This window comes from Camelus dromedarius, chromosome 3 (genome assembly GCF_036321535.1).
Source record: "Camelus dromedarius isolate mCamDro1 chromosome 3, mCamDro1.pat, whole genome shotgun sequence".
Classification (NCBI taxonomy): domain Eukaryota; kingdom Metazoa; phylum Chordata; class Mammalia; order Artiodactyla; family Camelidae; genus Camelus; species Camelus dromedarius.
In genome coordinates, this window is record NC_087438.1 from 38,148,664 (window position 1) to 38,164,877 (window position 16,214).

The 16,214-nt window shown below is 39.8% G+C and overlaps 2 protein-coding genes across 2 annotated transcripts in view; one reads left to right on the top strand and one right to left on the bottom strand.

Annotated features, from left to right (window-relative positions):
- Positions 1-500: 500 nt before the first annotated feature.
- PLK2 (polo like kinase 2) lies at positions 501-6,394 on the bottom strand. The gene is made up of 14 exons (XM_031445491.2): positions 6,004-6,394; positions 5,321-5,428; positions 5,057-5,173; positions 4,739-4,868; positions 4,412-4,499; positions 3,840-3,935; positions 3,534-3,732; positions 3,297-3,444; positions 2,846-2,943; positions 2,411-2,540; positions 1,943-2,183; positions 1,688-1,817; positions 1,340-1,450; positions 501-1,208 (listed from the first exon to the last, which is right to left on the bottom strand). Exons 1-14 carry the CDS (start codon positions 6,271-6,273, stop codon positions 1,017-1,019), a joined length of 2,058 nt encoding a protein of 685 aa, XP_031301351.1. The 5' UTR covers positions 6,274-6,394; the 3' UTR covers positions 501-1,016.
- Positions 6,395-6,634: 240 nt separating this feature from the next.
- Positions 6,635-16,214, top strand: part of GAPT (GRB2 binding adaptor protein, transmembrane) — a 30,335-nt gene continuing 20,755 nt past the window's right edge. The window contains exon 1 of the mRNA XM_031445546.2: positions 6,635-6,710. The gene's annotated coding sequence lies outside the window, so the exon portion shown is untranslated. The remainder of the gene's footprint in view (positions 6,711-16,214) is intronic.

The window sequence follows — 16,214 nt, forward strand, 5'->3', positions numbered from 1 at the left end:
GCCTAGAGTTTTGCCCATACTAAGATAAATTTCCTGTTATCTATTGACATGTAATAACAGAAGTTGCTTACACGGGATCACTCTAGCTTGCAGCTCCAAGCTAAATGAGTTTTGGGGAAATACTCCAGAGACATTGGTTTGGGATTTCGTAGGAGGCCTCTATTCCAGTGGTGATAAGAGTGGTATTTTTGGCATACTCTTCTCCAGCTAGATCTGCCCAGAGGGTATTAAATACTCAGGGTATTTTAATACCTAAAAGTATTAAAGACTGACTCCCTAGAAACTCTTATTAGAAAAATTAAAGACCTAACTTTCTAGTACGCTTCTATGCTCAGTGTCATGTCAAAGAGTGCCAAGAGTGCATGACCACCATGCACTGCCGGGCTGCAGTGCTGGTGTCATACCAGAAACAGGAGACCGCTGCTTCTGCTTTTTCAGGCTCTTTATTGCCAACAGTTTAAAGTGGTCAACATAAAAAAAATTGATAATAAATACTGCTCTTTGGGCTGTAATAAATAAAAAGTTTATTAACAAGGAATGCACTTCTCCAGCCACAAGTGTCTTCAAAAATTAACAAAAAAAAAATTATATATGGCCATAGTTCACAGTTAAGCAGCCAAAAGCTGCTCTGATTACAGCCTTTAAACAACATGGGAGTGTCCTCCCTTCTCCCTCCCCTTCAGGAAGTATATTCACAGCTCCAAGTCCTCTGTCTGAAAAACTCTCAACAGAGAGAAGTTAAGAGTCAATGCACCTTTCTGTGAAATTATCTGAAAACCTTTTAAAACAGGTACGTCAAGGAAAACTGAATTCGGGTTCACTCTCAGATTGTCCGAAGTCAAGAACTGTAGGCCTCGGCCTGCTCTGGTCCCACCAAGTCCAGCAGGCCACAGAGGGACTGTTTTCGTACCACCACCTGTCCGTCTGCTTCAACGTGCTGTAGATCATTCTACTGGCTTCCCTGTAGATCTCACAGTGGAAAAGAGGAGTCCCATAGGGTCCATTCAAATAGTCTTTCAGTTACATCTCTGTAAGAGCATGTTCAGAGCATATTCCATTCGATTTTTTAATTCTGATGAACAGCCAGACATCAACAGAGTTGTCAGTCTGAACGTTGTAGATATTCTGTCTTCATTGATGTAAGTGAGAAGGTATTCTTCATTTTGGCTACAGATGATGATTTTCGTATGATCGTGGTAGAAATTCACCTTTAAAAAGGAGACATAGATATTAGATCCCTCTAAATAGTCAAGAATTAGAAGAGTTTTGTCGATAATTAAATTGGCTAGGTAAAAATCGTTTTTTAGGACCATATGCTTTTCCTAAAGGGTTCATTTACCTGAAACGTGCCATCATTGAAGAGCATCATTAAGGCCTTATCAGACTTTAGCCACTGAAGGAGGTAGAGCCGAGGTCTTCGAATATCAGTAACACTAGGCAGATCGCCACCCTAGAAGAGATTGGGAGAGTTAGCGCCTATAACCGCTCTGTGGCATGCACTCAGTTCTTCTAAGCAAGCACCAGCATGGCCTAGAGATTCCTGGCCCAACTGCCCAGAGATTCTGATTCGGTAGATCAAGGGTAGGACATGAGAGGCTGCACTTGTAACAAGCTTCGAGGCTACCCAGATGCTACTGGTTTGTGGACTACACTTCAAACATCACTGCTTAAGATTCATGGTACTTACATCCATGAGGTTCTCCTCCATGTAATGAGAGAAGTATTTCAGCACCGTCACTTGACTAATGAATTGTTCAGGGGCATCTGTTGCCGAGAAAACAGAGCATTGGCCAAGCTCCGCGTAGTAGTGAACTGTTCTAAAAAACAAAAACAGTAGGGAGAGAAGAAAAAAAAAAAAGCAGTTAGTCACTGTTTTCAGATTTCCTTAGGGCAAGACTAAAGAACTGATGGGGCTGGGGCTTCCTTAATTGAATACACTTACTTTTTGTCTGGAAGGAGGCTCATGTGAGCACCGTTGTTGAACAGGACACCTACGGTGTGGTCTGAGAGCTGGTACCCAAAGCCGTATTTGTTAGAGTAATCGACCCATTTGGTGACCCACTGAAAGGAGGTGCTCAGCTGCTCTCTGGGAATGCAGTCAGCTTCTGGCATGTTTTCTAGACATCCTCGAAGGACTCTTGCCACTGTGTCCGCGACACTTCCCATGGTACTGTCCTCAAGGCCTGAAAAGTCAGAGAAAGTTATTAAATAATTAACAACAAAACCTTAGGCTATAGTAGATGCTAAGTCTCCTTCCACCACTTTTAAGGACACAGGACTTAAAGTTACTCTGATTGTCTAATTTTGCTTCTATTAAGTTAGGCCACAAAACAGACTGACTTCGGTTACCTAGTATTGAGCACTGGCATTTAGAGTGTCATTATTTAAAATGCGATTGACAGCAACTTACATTCACTGCTACTGCTGCAGCTGCCAAGAGTTCCTCTGACTATCATCCGAATAGCATCTCCAATCTGCTGCTTGTTTTCTACTGCGGGTGTTCCAGACCTGGCAACTGTAGTGGTAGGTGGCTGGGGTTCCTAGAAAAGAGAAGAGCCAGGCAATAGTTAAGCATTAACGTAATAGTTAACAGTTACGCATGAGGTTGAGAATTCTAGTTTAAGATGAGATTCTGGCTATTACTAGGAAAGCTTATGACACATGCCAGGTAAAAGATATTTTGGTAACTCAACTGCATGTGTGGTTAAACTAAGAGATAAAAACCTTTTCCTTTTCAAGGGTTGGAAGAAAAGCTTTAAGTAAATACTTCATGATCTGAGTGATAATTAACAAAGAATGGAAATGATATAAAGTGTTTATAACTATTTTCTTTTTTCCAGCATACCTCATCTGTCCTGTGTTTGCTGGGTTGCTGAGTTATTGAAGTCTTTTTCAGATCATGCCTGAGCTTGTAAATGTCTTCATCTTCTTTAGACACTCTATCTGTAAATCAAGGAGAGAATTATGAGCATTTTTCTATCCTAACAAGGTAGGAACAGAGCTAGCCATATTTCCTCCTTTTGCATTAATAACTAACTTAAGAGCATCCAAAGCAAAATGAGCATTTTTATCTTTGCCATCAGCTGCAATTATGCAAGAAGCACACACTTTAATGTATGGAAAGCAAAACGCTATCAACCATGATTTGCAGTGTGGGTTTATCACACTATAAAAAGCTTAATAGCATACAAACATACAGGGCAAATTATATTACTTTGAAAGCCTCTTTTAACTAACGTATCCACTTTACATATAGTATTAGATAAAGAAGAGCAGACAAAGTCTTAACAACTTACTATGTGTGTCAATATATCTTGCTTTGTCTTTTTTGCCACCAAAAAGAGCAGCAGCCGCTTTCTTAAAGAAATTCTTAGCTGGACTTGACAAGTGGAAATCTGGAACCGTATGACAACAGCTAGAAGAGAGTCTGTCTGGAGTGAAGCCCTGTGAAGTATAAGAAAAGACTTTCAGCAACCTGCTGAGTAATTGGGATCAAGAGCATGTAATAAAAAGATGCAAAAAATTGTACCAACCTGCAAAAAAAATTCATGTCGAATGATGTCATCCAAACTGGGACGATCCTCTGGATTTTTGGACAACATGCTGGCTATTAAGTGCTTAGCAGGAGCCACCAATGAGGAGGGCATTGTATACCTTGCTTCTCTTATGCACCTGTACGTTTCCTTCAGATTTGTAGTTTCAAATGGTGGTCTTCCTAGTAACATTGTATACCTGTGTGCAAGGAATTGCTTCTTTAGTAATTGGTCAGAAAGCAACCCTTTCTGAGTGTTAAAATCTACATCCAAATTTGCTTTTAATATTTTGGTGCATTTACTTACATTACACAGCCTAAGGCCCAAATGTCTGATTCACAGCCGTGTCCTTGTTTGTTGAGGACTTCCGGAGAAAGATAATTTGGGGTACCACATATCGTTCTGGAAAAACAAAATATGAAGATCTCATTAGGAACTATTCTACTGCTTAAACTTAGCTCTCTGGATAAACCCTTAAAGGCACTATGTTGAATTTCTCTTTGAAAGCATTTGACTTTTGATTTTGGGCATGTGAACAACTGGCTTTTGACCAAATGACTTGGTAATTTTTTTTAATGCACGTACAGTTTTTTTTTCAGCCACATGACAAAGTGTTTTAAGCCAACTGAGACCAGGTACAGCATGAAATTTTTATACATTTCAGGCAAATGTAAGACAGATCTGTTTCATAATCAACTTACAGGCATAAGGGACTCTGCTTGGTCCACAGTGGCACTGAATAAGTGTTTCCTTAAATTAATACTGTAGCAGTTCATAGATTTTAGTGTCAACTGATCTCTGAAACATTAATTGGGAAATAAAAAAGGCATATTTGAGCTCCACTAAACCCTAGTGGAGTGTATCTTTCTGACTCTTACCTCCTTCTGTGTTCCAGGGGTTCCAGCCGAGCTGCCAAACCAAAGTCCCCGACTTTTAGTTCCATGGCTTCATTAATGAAGAAGTTCCCTAGTGGTAAGCAAAACAAAATCTGAGTTCCCTCGAAAAGGTACTCTAACCAAGTACACACACATCCACTCAAGAGGCAGGGATTCAGTCACTTAATATGAAAGCCACTCATTCCAAAGCAAGGTTGCATTGGCTAGATCCCAATTAAGAACATCAAATACTTAAAAAAAGGGAGAGAGAGAGAAGACAAGAACATCCCTCTCTGACACAAAAGCCAGGGTTTGGAATAAAAGGCTTACCTAGTTTGAGATCTCTGTGCAAGATTTCTTGTTCATGAAGGTACTTCAGTCCAGACACAATCTGCCTGAGGTAGTATCGGACTTCTGGTTCTGTCAACACCTTCCTCGCTTTCAAGATATGAGCCATGGACTGGGAAGAGGAGGAGGAAAAAAGAGAATCTGTCAAACAAAGTTACCAAAATCAGTGGTTTCCTTGTCATGAAAGTTAATGCTGCGCTATAATCATTACCTCCGAACTCAATCCCCAGATAAAGTGCAATCTGAATGCCATGTCAGTCTAGGGGAAGTAAGCTCACTCAAATAGGAGTTAACACTTACCCTTCTACTGCAGTATTCCAAGAGAATGTAAATGTTTTCTTTGTCCTCAAAGTAGTGGTAAAACTGCACTACGTGCTTATGATGCAGAATTCTGTGAAGCTCGATTTCTTTGTCAATCTAAGAGAAAAAGCAAGCAAGATCAGTCTTATTAGCCTCCCTCACCTCTGAAAAGCCAGTTGCTTACACATGCAGAAGACATTTTCCTAACAGGGAAGGGCCATCCCTGCACACAAAGGAAATACTTTACTCAACAGTCATACACACCTTTTCCCTTTGATGAGGTTTAGCTACTCTGCTGTGAGGAATAATTTTTGCAGCATAGACTTTGTTGTTCGTCAAATCTGTCATCTCGTAACATTTTGCAAAGCCACCCTGAAAGGAAACAAAGCCGAGGTGGAATTGAGTATGGCAAGAACATGGACGGCAGATTTTTTTTTAATGTGAAAGAAAAGCAAAACTATGGGAGAGGAAGGGTGGACGGAAGGATGCGGTCTACTTTTTAAAAGCTCCTTCACGAAGGGAAAAACATTCCTGAAAACAGTAGGTTGTAACAGTGCCCCTTCTCTCTTTACAAAGGGGAGCTTTCTGGAGGGGGTCGGGAGTGGGGAGATGAGAAATAAGGTCCGAAGAGACTTGTCAAGAAAATTCTCCGGGGGGAGGGAGACAGCCAGGTCTGGTGTAGAAAGCCCTCGCTTCTGGCTTCAAGATCAATGTCTTTGCGCTGCGGGAGGCAGGCAGAGCCGCGGTTAAGGATGTGAAGCCGATCCCGGCGCTGTCAGCGCACAAAAGCCAGAGGAGGGCAGGTGAGCAGCCCACGTCGGGCGGCGGGATCGGATCCCCGAGGAACCGAGAAGCAGCGGGCGCGGGGACTCGGGGTCCGGCCCGGCCCGGGGGACGCCCGGGCAGACCTCCCTCCCGCCTGGCAACCGGCGCCCGCCGCTCGTCACCTTTCCCAGCACTTTGCCGCGGCAGTAGCGCTTCCCCGTCGTGGGGTCGACGATAATCCGCGAGATCTCGGCCCCCGAGTGCGAGTGGTGGTGATGGTGGTGCGGGGCCGCCGGCTGCACCTGCCCCTGGGGCTGCGGCGGCTGCGGCTCCTCGAGGGGCGGCTGTGGCCGCTTCTTCTTCGAGTCCCCGCCGCAACCCTTGCCCAGCGCCTGCTCGCACATCTTGGTGCCGGCGGCCGGCTGGTAGGTGATAGTCCGCAAGAGCTCCATGGTCTCCTCGCCGCCCGGCACCGCCAGCTGCCACCTCCGAGACGCGGACACACGTCCGAGCCGGCCCTTGCCTTTGAGTCCCCGCCGCCGCCAACCTCCCGCTCCCGACGCCTTCGTCCACTTGTGCGAGTGCGAAGGCCAGCCCAAGTCTTATATACGGGCTGGGAGCGGGCGGAGAATCCAAACGGGATACGACGTCACGGCGACGCCCCGCCCCCCGGCCGCCCGAGCGCGGGGCCCAGTGGGAGGTCGCGTTAGGCGTTCGGCGTCCCGTCTCCGAGCGGCGCGCTGACGGGGGCGGCTGAGTCCGCGCGCCGGCTGTGGGGAGCGCTCACCGCGACCGCAGTCTTCGAACCCTCAGAGCTTCTGGGTTTAAAATAGAAACTCGAGGGCCCGCGCCGGGCGCCTCCCCAGCCGCCCGGTGGCCGGGCGCTTCGGTAATCGCAGGTCCCCTCCCCCGCACCGCCCTGCGCGACCGCCCACCACCTGACGCCTCGGGTGTCAGGGTGTGAGTGTGCCCGGAGTCCGCGGCACCGGCTCCTGAAGCCTCCGATCCCAGGGCCTCTGGAGGGCTTGCGTGCTGCCCCCGCGCTCTTACCGTTCTAGCTCTCGTCTGGAGCGGGCACCGCGAGGAGGCCGTGCGGGTAAAAGGCAGGGTTTGCAGAGCAGGATGTTCGAACTCACCGCCGCTTTCCAGTGAGGCGGACTGTAGCCACGGCCGAGCGGCCGGCGGTGGCTGAGTCCCACTGAGGCCCGGGTAACCTCTGCCCATCACCGTAGAGCGGGCCTTTGTCGGAGGCAGGCCCTTAACCTTGGAGAGGGAGGCCGGTGCCCTGCGAAGGCTTAGCCTTCGGGTTGCCTGGAAACTGGGAGGCAAAAGCGCCATCTCTTGGAATGTTCTGGAAGCGCAAGTAGCCGTCCTAGTGGGCAGCGGTTAAGGACTAGATGGGCTTTCTTTGACAGTAAGTGGTGTTAAAAGCGCTCCTGGTGCTTATTATGGTTTTACACTCAGAGTCATCTATCACTTTGCTGGTCAGTCCTTATGAAGTGGAGGTTATTGGTAGCACGAGGGAGGAGCATAGCCAAGTAAGCTGAAACATGGCTTTGTTTCCTATTTCCACATTTTACAATTAAGATTTATTAACCTAGAAATACTATTTTTTTTTACTCCAATGACAATAGTGCACTTGTGTGCGCAGCACCATTTTGAAATACCTTATTTTATTCTACATCAGTTCTGAGTGGGAATTAGTTATTCTCATTCTACAGATGAGGAAACTGGGGTTGAAAGAATGTAATACTTAGTAGATCGTCCAGGTTATGTTAATTAGCAATAGACAGATTTTTTAATCTAAGATGTGGTAAACAGTTTTTTGATGCTAATTTCCAACGCCATTTAAAATACCAGATTAATAATCTTCTCGAAGGTACTTAGAAAAAGGGTTGACTCCAGTCCGCCATTAAGTTTAGATATGCATAGTTTCAATTACATATTTTCAAAGACATTCTGTCTCAAATAATTCCAAGGCAATGTAGTAGGGAGTTTTGTTGTCATTACAAAGTGAAAAGGGAAAGTCTTCTGTGTCTCTTCCTTTTTGATTCTGTAAACAGTTCAGGGCAAGCCCAGGCATGCTTCTCGTAAGTGAAAATAGAGTTTACCCCAGGCTTATCAGGGCTGGAATAAAGGATGGGCCTAGGGGTGGAAATGAAGAATTACCTAATCCTACTCTTCATAAACCTAGGAGTGACCTTTGCTCCCCAGATTTATGCAAACTTATTTACTAGCCTATAGTAGACTTGCTGGTTAAGAAAATATCTAAATTTCCAGAGCTAATTTTGCACCATGTCTTAGTTGATAGTGAACTTTTAAAACTACATTTGTTAATGACTTTCTGAGATAAAAGGACCATGAATAGTCATGGTATTTTTCATTATTTCCATTCTTTATCATTATTATTGTACATCTCTTTACTGCAGCATTTGATAGACTGTTGAACATGCCATGGGAAATTCAGGTCTATCCTCCAAAACATTTGAGCATTTGGTAAAACATTAACATGTATATGTGTTACAGGGTCTTCTGTCCAACTGTGAGAATCTGATTTTTTGGATTTTGGTGCCATCATGTGGACGATAACCAAAATTATTGTTCCTAGAACAAAAAAAAGGCAACAGATGTACTTTCCAATGGGGATAAATATTTAATTACAAAATATTTGTTTGTAGTTCTGTAGATTTAATGGAATTACAAGTAAAGTCCCAATAGGATTTTTAGTGAAACTTGACAAGCTGGTTGTAAAGTTTATACGAAAGTGTAAGTGATCGAACATAACAAAGTCACTTTCAAGAAGAATTAGAAAGGAAGTCTTTCTCTACTAGCTATCATGACTTGTAAGGAAGGTATAGCAATTAGGAAAGTTGGGTCCTCTCACAGGGATGGAATGACCAATGGAATAGAATAAAGAGCATAGGAATAGATCCTCATATGTAGGGAACTTTGACATATGGCAGAGGAAGGGGGTGATAGATCAGTGAGGAAAGGAGAGACTTAAGTAAGTGGAACTAGAAACAAATGGTTTTACCATATTAAAAAAATGAAATTTATATCTCTCACTGTTAGTTTTCTAGGGCTGCTCTAACAGAATACTACAGATCGGGACTTAAACAACAGAAATTAATTTTCTCACAGTTGCGGACGCTGGAAGTCGAGGACCAAGGTTGGGCAGGCTTGGTTTCTCCTGCGACATCTGTCTTTGACTTGCAGATCATGGGAGGACACAGAAGATGGTGTTCCTTCCCTCTGTGAGAGAGCAGCCCTGGTGTCCCCTTGTATGGCCAAATCTCCTATTATAAGGACAGCAGTTAGATTGGCCTGGAACTCACCCAAATGACTGCATTTAACCTCTTTAAAGGCCTTGTCTCTAAATACAGTCACATGCTGAAGTACTGGGGCTAGGGCTTAAAGATACGAATTTTGAGGGGAAACAATTCGGTCCATAGCACACACCATGTACATAAAATCTACTTCAGATGAAATAAGGACTTAAAGAATAATAACAAGACAACATATCAGTAGGAAATATAGGCAACCAATGTTCTGAGCATAGGCTAGGGAAAGATTTTTTTTTATTGCAATAGAGTTGACATATAACATTGTATTAGTTTTACAGGTACAGTATAATGATTTGATATTCACATATATCATGGAATGGCTAACACAGTTTACATTACCACACATAGTTGTGAATTTTTTCTGGTGATAAGAAATTTTAAGGTCTGCTTGCTCAGCAATATTCAGATATAAATATTGTATTTTTAACTAGAGTCATTATGCTGTACGTTACATCCCTAGAACTCACTTATCTTACAATAGGAAGTTTGTACCTTTTGACCCCCTTTACCCATTTTGCCTACCTCCCCTCACTTCTGTCAACCGCCAGTCTGTTCTCTGTATCTATGAGTTCTTTTTTTTTCAGATTCCACATACAAATGGGAATATATAGTATTTGTCTTTTTCTGTCTGACTTACTTCACTTAACATAATTGCCTCAAGGTCCATCCATGTTGTTTGGAATGGCAGAATTTCCTTCTGTTTTATGGATGAATTATATTCCACTGTGTACATGTGTATATGTATATATATGTACATACACACACACATAGATATATGTATGTATGTATGTATGTATATCACATTTTCTTTATCCATTCCTCTGTTGGTGGACTGTTAGGTTGTTTGCATACCTTGGCTGTCATGAATAATGCTTCCACGAACGTGAGAATACAAATAGCTCTTCAAGATTATGAGTTTATTTCCTTTGGATATATACCCAGAAGTGGAATTACTGGATCATTTGGTAGTTCTATTTTTAATTTTTGGAGGAACCTTCATTCTGTTTTCCATAGTGATTGTGAAAATTTATATTCCCGCCAACAGTGCATAAAGTTTCCCTTTTCCCCACATCCTCGCTAACACTTGTTTGTGTTTGATAATAGCCATTCTAAACAGATGTGAGACGATAACTCACTGTGGTTTGGGTTTGACTTTCCCTAGTGATTAGTGATGTTGAGCATCTTTTCATGTACCTATTGTTCATTTGTATGTCTTCTGTGGGAGATGTCTATTCAAGTATTCTGCTCATTTTTAATTGGATTGTCTCTTTACTGTTGAGTTGTATGAGTTCTTTATATATTTTGCACACTAATCTCTTTTTAGATATATGATTTGAAAATATTATCTCTCATTCTGTAGGTTGCCTTTTCATTTTGCTGATGATTTCCTTTATTGTGCAGAAGCTTTTTAGTTTGGTGTGGTCCCACTTGTTTATTTTTGCTTTTGTTGACTTTGCTTCTGTTGTCAAATCCAAAAAAATCATTGCCTAGACCAACATCAGGGAGCTTATTCCCATGTTTTATTCTAGGATTTTTATGGTTTCTGATCTTACATTAATTAACTGTCTATCTTTAATCGGTTTTGAGTTGATTTTTGTATATGGTATAAGTGTATCGTGTATTGTGTATGGTCCAGTTTAATTGTTTTGCATGTGGTTGTTCAGTTTTCCAGCAGCATTTATTGGAGAGACCATCCTTTATACATATCCAAAAATATATTCTGGGGAAAGGATAGTCTCTTTAAAAAAAGAACAGATTTCTTAACATGGGAAACCCATTAACTCTATAAAAAGATTGATAAATTTTGCTAAATTAAAATTAAGAAATTTTATTCATCAGAAGACACTTTAAAGTAAAAAGACAGGTTATAAATTGTTAGAGATATTTGCATACTTATGACCAACAACGAATTAGCACAAGAATATATAGAGCTCTTACAAATTGGTAAGAAAAATGACCCCACAGAAAAATGAGTGAAAGACATAAATAAGCATTTCATAGAAAAGGAAATACTGATAGTCAATAAATAAGATGAGAGTCTCATTAATGATCAGGGAAATACAAATCAAGGCCATGTAAATTCATTCAATAGGTAAAAATTAGGAAGCCTAAAACTATCAAGTGATGGGAAGGATTTCAATCAACAACTTGCTCAGACAGTTTTGCTGGGAGAGGAAGTTGATCGTTTGTACACCTTGCAACCTAGCAAGTATGCACCAGGAGACATAAACAAGCATAGCCATGGCAGCACTTGTAGTGATAGCGAAAAAAACTGAACACAAAACAAATCCCCATAAGATAGAAGGATGGATAAGCAAATCGTGGTACATACACGTGATGGATGTTATGTGAAAATCAGTGAATTACGAATATCCACATCAGTATGAATAAATTTTAATGTTGAGTTTTTAAAAAGGCAAATTAAAGGTTACTCTTTTTATAAAATTCAAGAACTAAATATCTTGTTTACAGATAATTATGTATTGGTTTAAAATACTATTTTTTAAAAAACTTGAAAACGTTAAACACAACATTTAAGATAATTGTTACCTTGTATGAGTGAGGTGAGGGATATAAGAGAGGGAAGGAATATGCAGGTCTAGAAAAGTTATTGTTAATGACTCAGTTTTTAAATTGGATTGTGGGAACACTCAAAGGGGCATGCATGCCTGGGGAAACCAATGAGAATTGTGTCATGAGCCAAGGTGTATGGTTAGTCCAATCATGAGTACCTTAAATCCAGGTTAAAAAAAATAAACTTTTCTGACCAGCGTGATGACTTAGACTTCATAATGAAGTGAGACAATGAGAAGAACATTTTGATACCTGAGTACATTGCCAAGAGTCTGCAGGGCTAGGCTGGGCATGTTAAGTCTGCAGTGAAGTATCCTGGGCATCTAAGGTTTCAGTCTAAGAAGGTGAAAAGAACCCCAACCTCATTTTATATTCATCACAACATATTTAATTGGATATTTAAATTTAATATCTAACTTTTTGAAAAACAACTTAATGAACATAAAAGAAAAAGTTATATTAGGATTTAAATCTAAATATTAAGTATGTTAAATATCTTTTACGTTACTTTCATTTTGACATACTTTTATTTATTTGCCTATCGACTTACCTACCTACCTATCCATCTATCTATTTTCTGGATATGGTGATAACAGTATTTGAGAGCAACTCTCCTTCCCCCTCCATTTACTGTTGCACAAATCAAAACGACTGATTGATTCCAGTGGACTTACATCTCCCTCTACTGGTACAAGATGATAATGCTAATCAGTGTTAACAAAGTTTTTAAGGTTGTTTGAAAGCTGTTCCTGTAAGTTATACCCACCATGTCATTGCGTTGTGTAGGAGCAACATAAGAAGTAATTTCACTTTTGAATCTATCTTAAATGGAACAATTATTTTCTAAAGTCAGTTTATTTAAAATTTTATAAGTAAAAAACAAGTTACTACGTGAGTATAACACAAAAGCAAGCAAAAGATGTTTTAGCTTTTCCTCATTCTTGGAAGTGAAAACCTTTTGTCTCATTGACATCTTGAAAATAATTTTTTTAAAGAACATCTTTCTCTCTTCCCTTTTTGAATTCTTACAGTTTGTTTATCTTCTACACATATACTTCTGAATTTCTTGCTCATTTAAAACATTTTTTTCTTCTGGTTCTGTTGCGATATCATTGACATATAGTACTGTATAGGTTTAAGGTGTGCAGTGTGATGATTTCACTTACATGCATCATGAAATGATTATTTCAGTAAGTTTAGTGAATATCCATCATCTTATACAGATACAAAATTAAAGAAATAGAAAAAAAATATTTTTCCTTGTGATGAGAACTCTTGGGACTTACTCTTTAACAACTTTCATATATAACTTACAGCAGTGTTAATTATATATATTATGTTGTGCATTACATCCCTACTAATTTATCTCATTACTGGAAGTTTGAACCTTTTGACTGCCTTTGTGCAATTCCCTTCGCCCCACGTGCTACCTCTGGTAACCACAAATCTGATCACTTTTTCTGAGTTTGTTTGCATATTTGTTTTATTTTTGAAGTAAAATTAACTCACAACACTATATTAGTTCTTATTATACAACATAGTGTTTACACACCTGTTACACAACATATTTCCTTACATTTCAAAATGATCGCCACCATAATCTAGTTACAATCTGTCACCATACAAAGATATTACCTAGTTATTGACTATATTTTCCACACGGTACATTTTGTACCCATAATTCATTTACTTTGCAAATGAAAGTTTGTACTTCTTAAGCTCAATCATCTATTTCTTTCTGACCCTCATCCCCAGTCTGGCAACCATGTGTTTGTTCTCTGTATCTATAACTCTGTTTCTGTTTAGTTACGTTTGTTCATTTGTTTTGTTGTTTAGATTCCACATAGAAGTGAAATCATACAGTATTTGTCTTTCTCTGTCTGACTTCTTTCACTTAGCATAACACCTTCTAGGTGCATCCATGTTGTGACAAATGGCAAGATTTCATTCTTTTTTATTCCATTGAGTATATATGTATATGTCTCTATATATGTATATCAATGTAGTGTATATCTGTATGTATATGTATACAGACATGCACACACACCCCACATCTTTCTTTATCCATTCATCTATTGATGGGCACTTAGGTTGCTTCCATATCTTGGCTAATGTAAACAATGCTGCAGTGACATAGGGGTGCATAAATCTTTTCTAGTTGGTGTTTTCATTTTCTTTGGATAAGTACCTAGGAGTGGAATTGCTCGATTGTATGGTAGTTCTATCTTTAATTTTTTGAGGAACCTCCATACTGTTTTCCATCATGACTGCATCAGTTTACATTCCCAACAGTGCAAGAAGGTTCCCTTTTCTCCATATCCTTGCCAACATTTGTTACTTTTCTTTTTGATAATATCTGTTCTGGCAGATGTGAAGTGGCATCTCATTGTGGTTTTGATTTGCATTTCCCTGATGATTAGTAATGTTGAGCATCTTTTCATGTGCCTGTTGGCCATCTGTTTGTCTTTGGGAAAATGTCTGTTCAGATCTGTCCATTTTTTAATCGTTTTTTTTTTTTTTTTGATGTTGAGTTGTGTGAGTTCTTTGTATATTTTGGATATTAACTCCTTATCAAATACTTCATTGCAAATATCTTCTCTCATTCAGTAATTGATCTTTTTGTTTTGTCAATAGTTTCCTTCTCTGTGCAAAAGTTTTTAGTTTCATGTATTTCTGTTTATTTTGCTTTTTTTCCCTTGCCTGAAGAGACATATCCAAAAAATATTACTAAGACCAATGTCAGAGAGCATACTGCCTTTGTTTTCTTCTGGAAGTTTAATGGTTCCAGGTCTTAAATTTCAGTCTTTAACCCAGCTTGAGTTTATTTTTGTGCATGTTGTGAGAGTGGTCCAGTTTTATTCTTTTGTATGTGGCAGTCCAGTTTTCCCAAAACCATTTATGGAAGAAGCTGTCTTTTCCCCGTTGTATATTCTTGCCTCCTCTGTCATAGATTAATTGTCCATATAAGCATGGGTCAATTTCTGGGCTCTCTATTCTGTTCCATTGATATATGTGTGTGTGTTTGTGCCAGTACCATCCTGTTCTGATGACTGTAGCTTTGTAGTGTAGCTTGAAATTAAGGAGTATAATACCTCCAGCTTTGTTCCTCTTTCTCAAGGTTGTTTTGGCTATTCGAGGCCTTTGTGTTCCTATACAAATTTTAGAGTTATTTATTCTAGTTCCATGGAAAAATGCGCTTGGTATTTTGATAGAGATTGCATTGAATCTGTATATTGCCTTGGGGAGTATGGTCATTCTAACAATATTAATTCTTCCAGTCCATGAACACAGTATATCTTTCCATCTGTTTGTGTCTTCTTCATTTTCTTTCATCAATGTCTTATAGTTTTCGGAGTACAGGTCTTTTACCTCCATAGGTAGATTTATTCCTAGGTATTTTATTCTTTTTGATGCAATTGTAAATGGAATTGTTTTCTTAATTTCTCTTTCTGATAGTTCATTTTTAGTGTATAGAAATGCAGCATACTTCTGTATATTAATTTTGTATCCTGCAACTTTACCAAATTCATTGATGACTTCTAGTAGTTTTTTGGTGGTGTCTTTAGGAGATTTTCTATATATGGTATCACATTGTCTGCAATGATCCATCATTGGACAGATTATCCAGGCAGAAAGTCAATAAGGAAACACTGGCCTTAAATGACATGCTAGACCAAATATACTTAATAGATATATAGAATATTCCATCCAAAAGGAGAATATACATTATTTTCAAATACACATGGAACCTTCTCCATGATAGATTGCATGCTAGTCCATAAAATAAGTCAATAAGTTTAAGAAAATTGAAATCACACGAAGCATCTTTTGCGCCCGTGATACTATAAGACCAGAACTCAACTACCAAAAAAAAAACCTTCAAAAACCCCCCACAAACCCATGGAGGCTAAACAGTATGCTACTAAACAACCAATGGATTAGTGAAGTGATCAAAGAAGATATCAAAAAAATACCTGGATGAAAATGAAAACACAGTTATCCAAAATCCATGGGACACAGCAAAAGCAGTCCTAAGAGAGAAGTTTATAATGATACAATTCCTCAGGAAACAAGAAAAATCTTGAATAAACTATCTAATCTTACACCTAAAGGAATTAGACTCCTAACTCAGTGAATCTGCAAGAGTCACTACTTCTTTTGGTTTTTCCAAGAGACCAGGCTGATGTCTTGTAAAATGTCTGTTTTCTGAACTTGTTTTATTTTGTACTGGTGGTTTCATTTGATTTATTCCTTTGTCTGAATTTCCTTTAAACTTGAAGTTAGAGATGCAGACTGATTTAGATTGGTGTTGAGCATGTTTTAGTAAGAATACATCCTAGAGAACACTGTATACCCACTACTGCGTCCCATTAGGAGGCACGCAGCGTCCCACTATTCCTAATTGTCACTTTCCTCTCTGGTTAGGGTGGTGGCAGCTAGATCTTACCGTTATAAAGATACAGGGAATCTGCAGG

Coding starts and splice junctions, on each gene's coding strand:
- PLK2 (XM_031445491.2), bottom strand. CDS start 6,273: ATGGAGCTCTTGCGGACTATCACCTACCAGCCGGCCGCCGGCACCAAG. Junction 1,818..1,942: donor AGCCTCCTTCCAGACAAAAA/GTAAGTGTATTC, acceptor TTTGTTTTTTAG/AACAGTTCACTACTACGCGG. Junction 1,209..1,339: donor TCAATGATGGCACGTTTCAG/GTAAATGAACCC, acceptor TCCTTTTTAAAG/GTGAATTTCTACCACGATCA.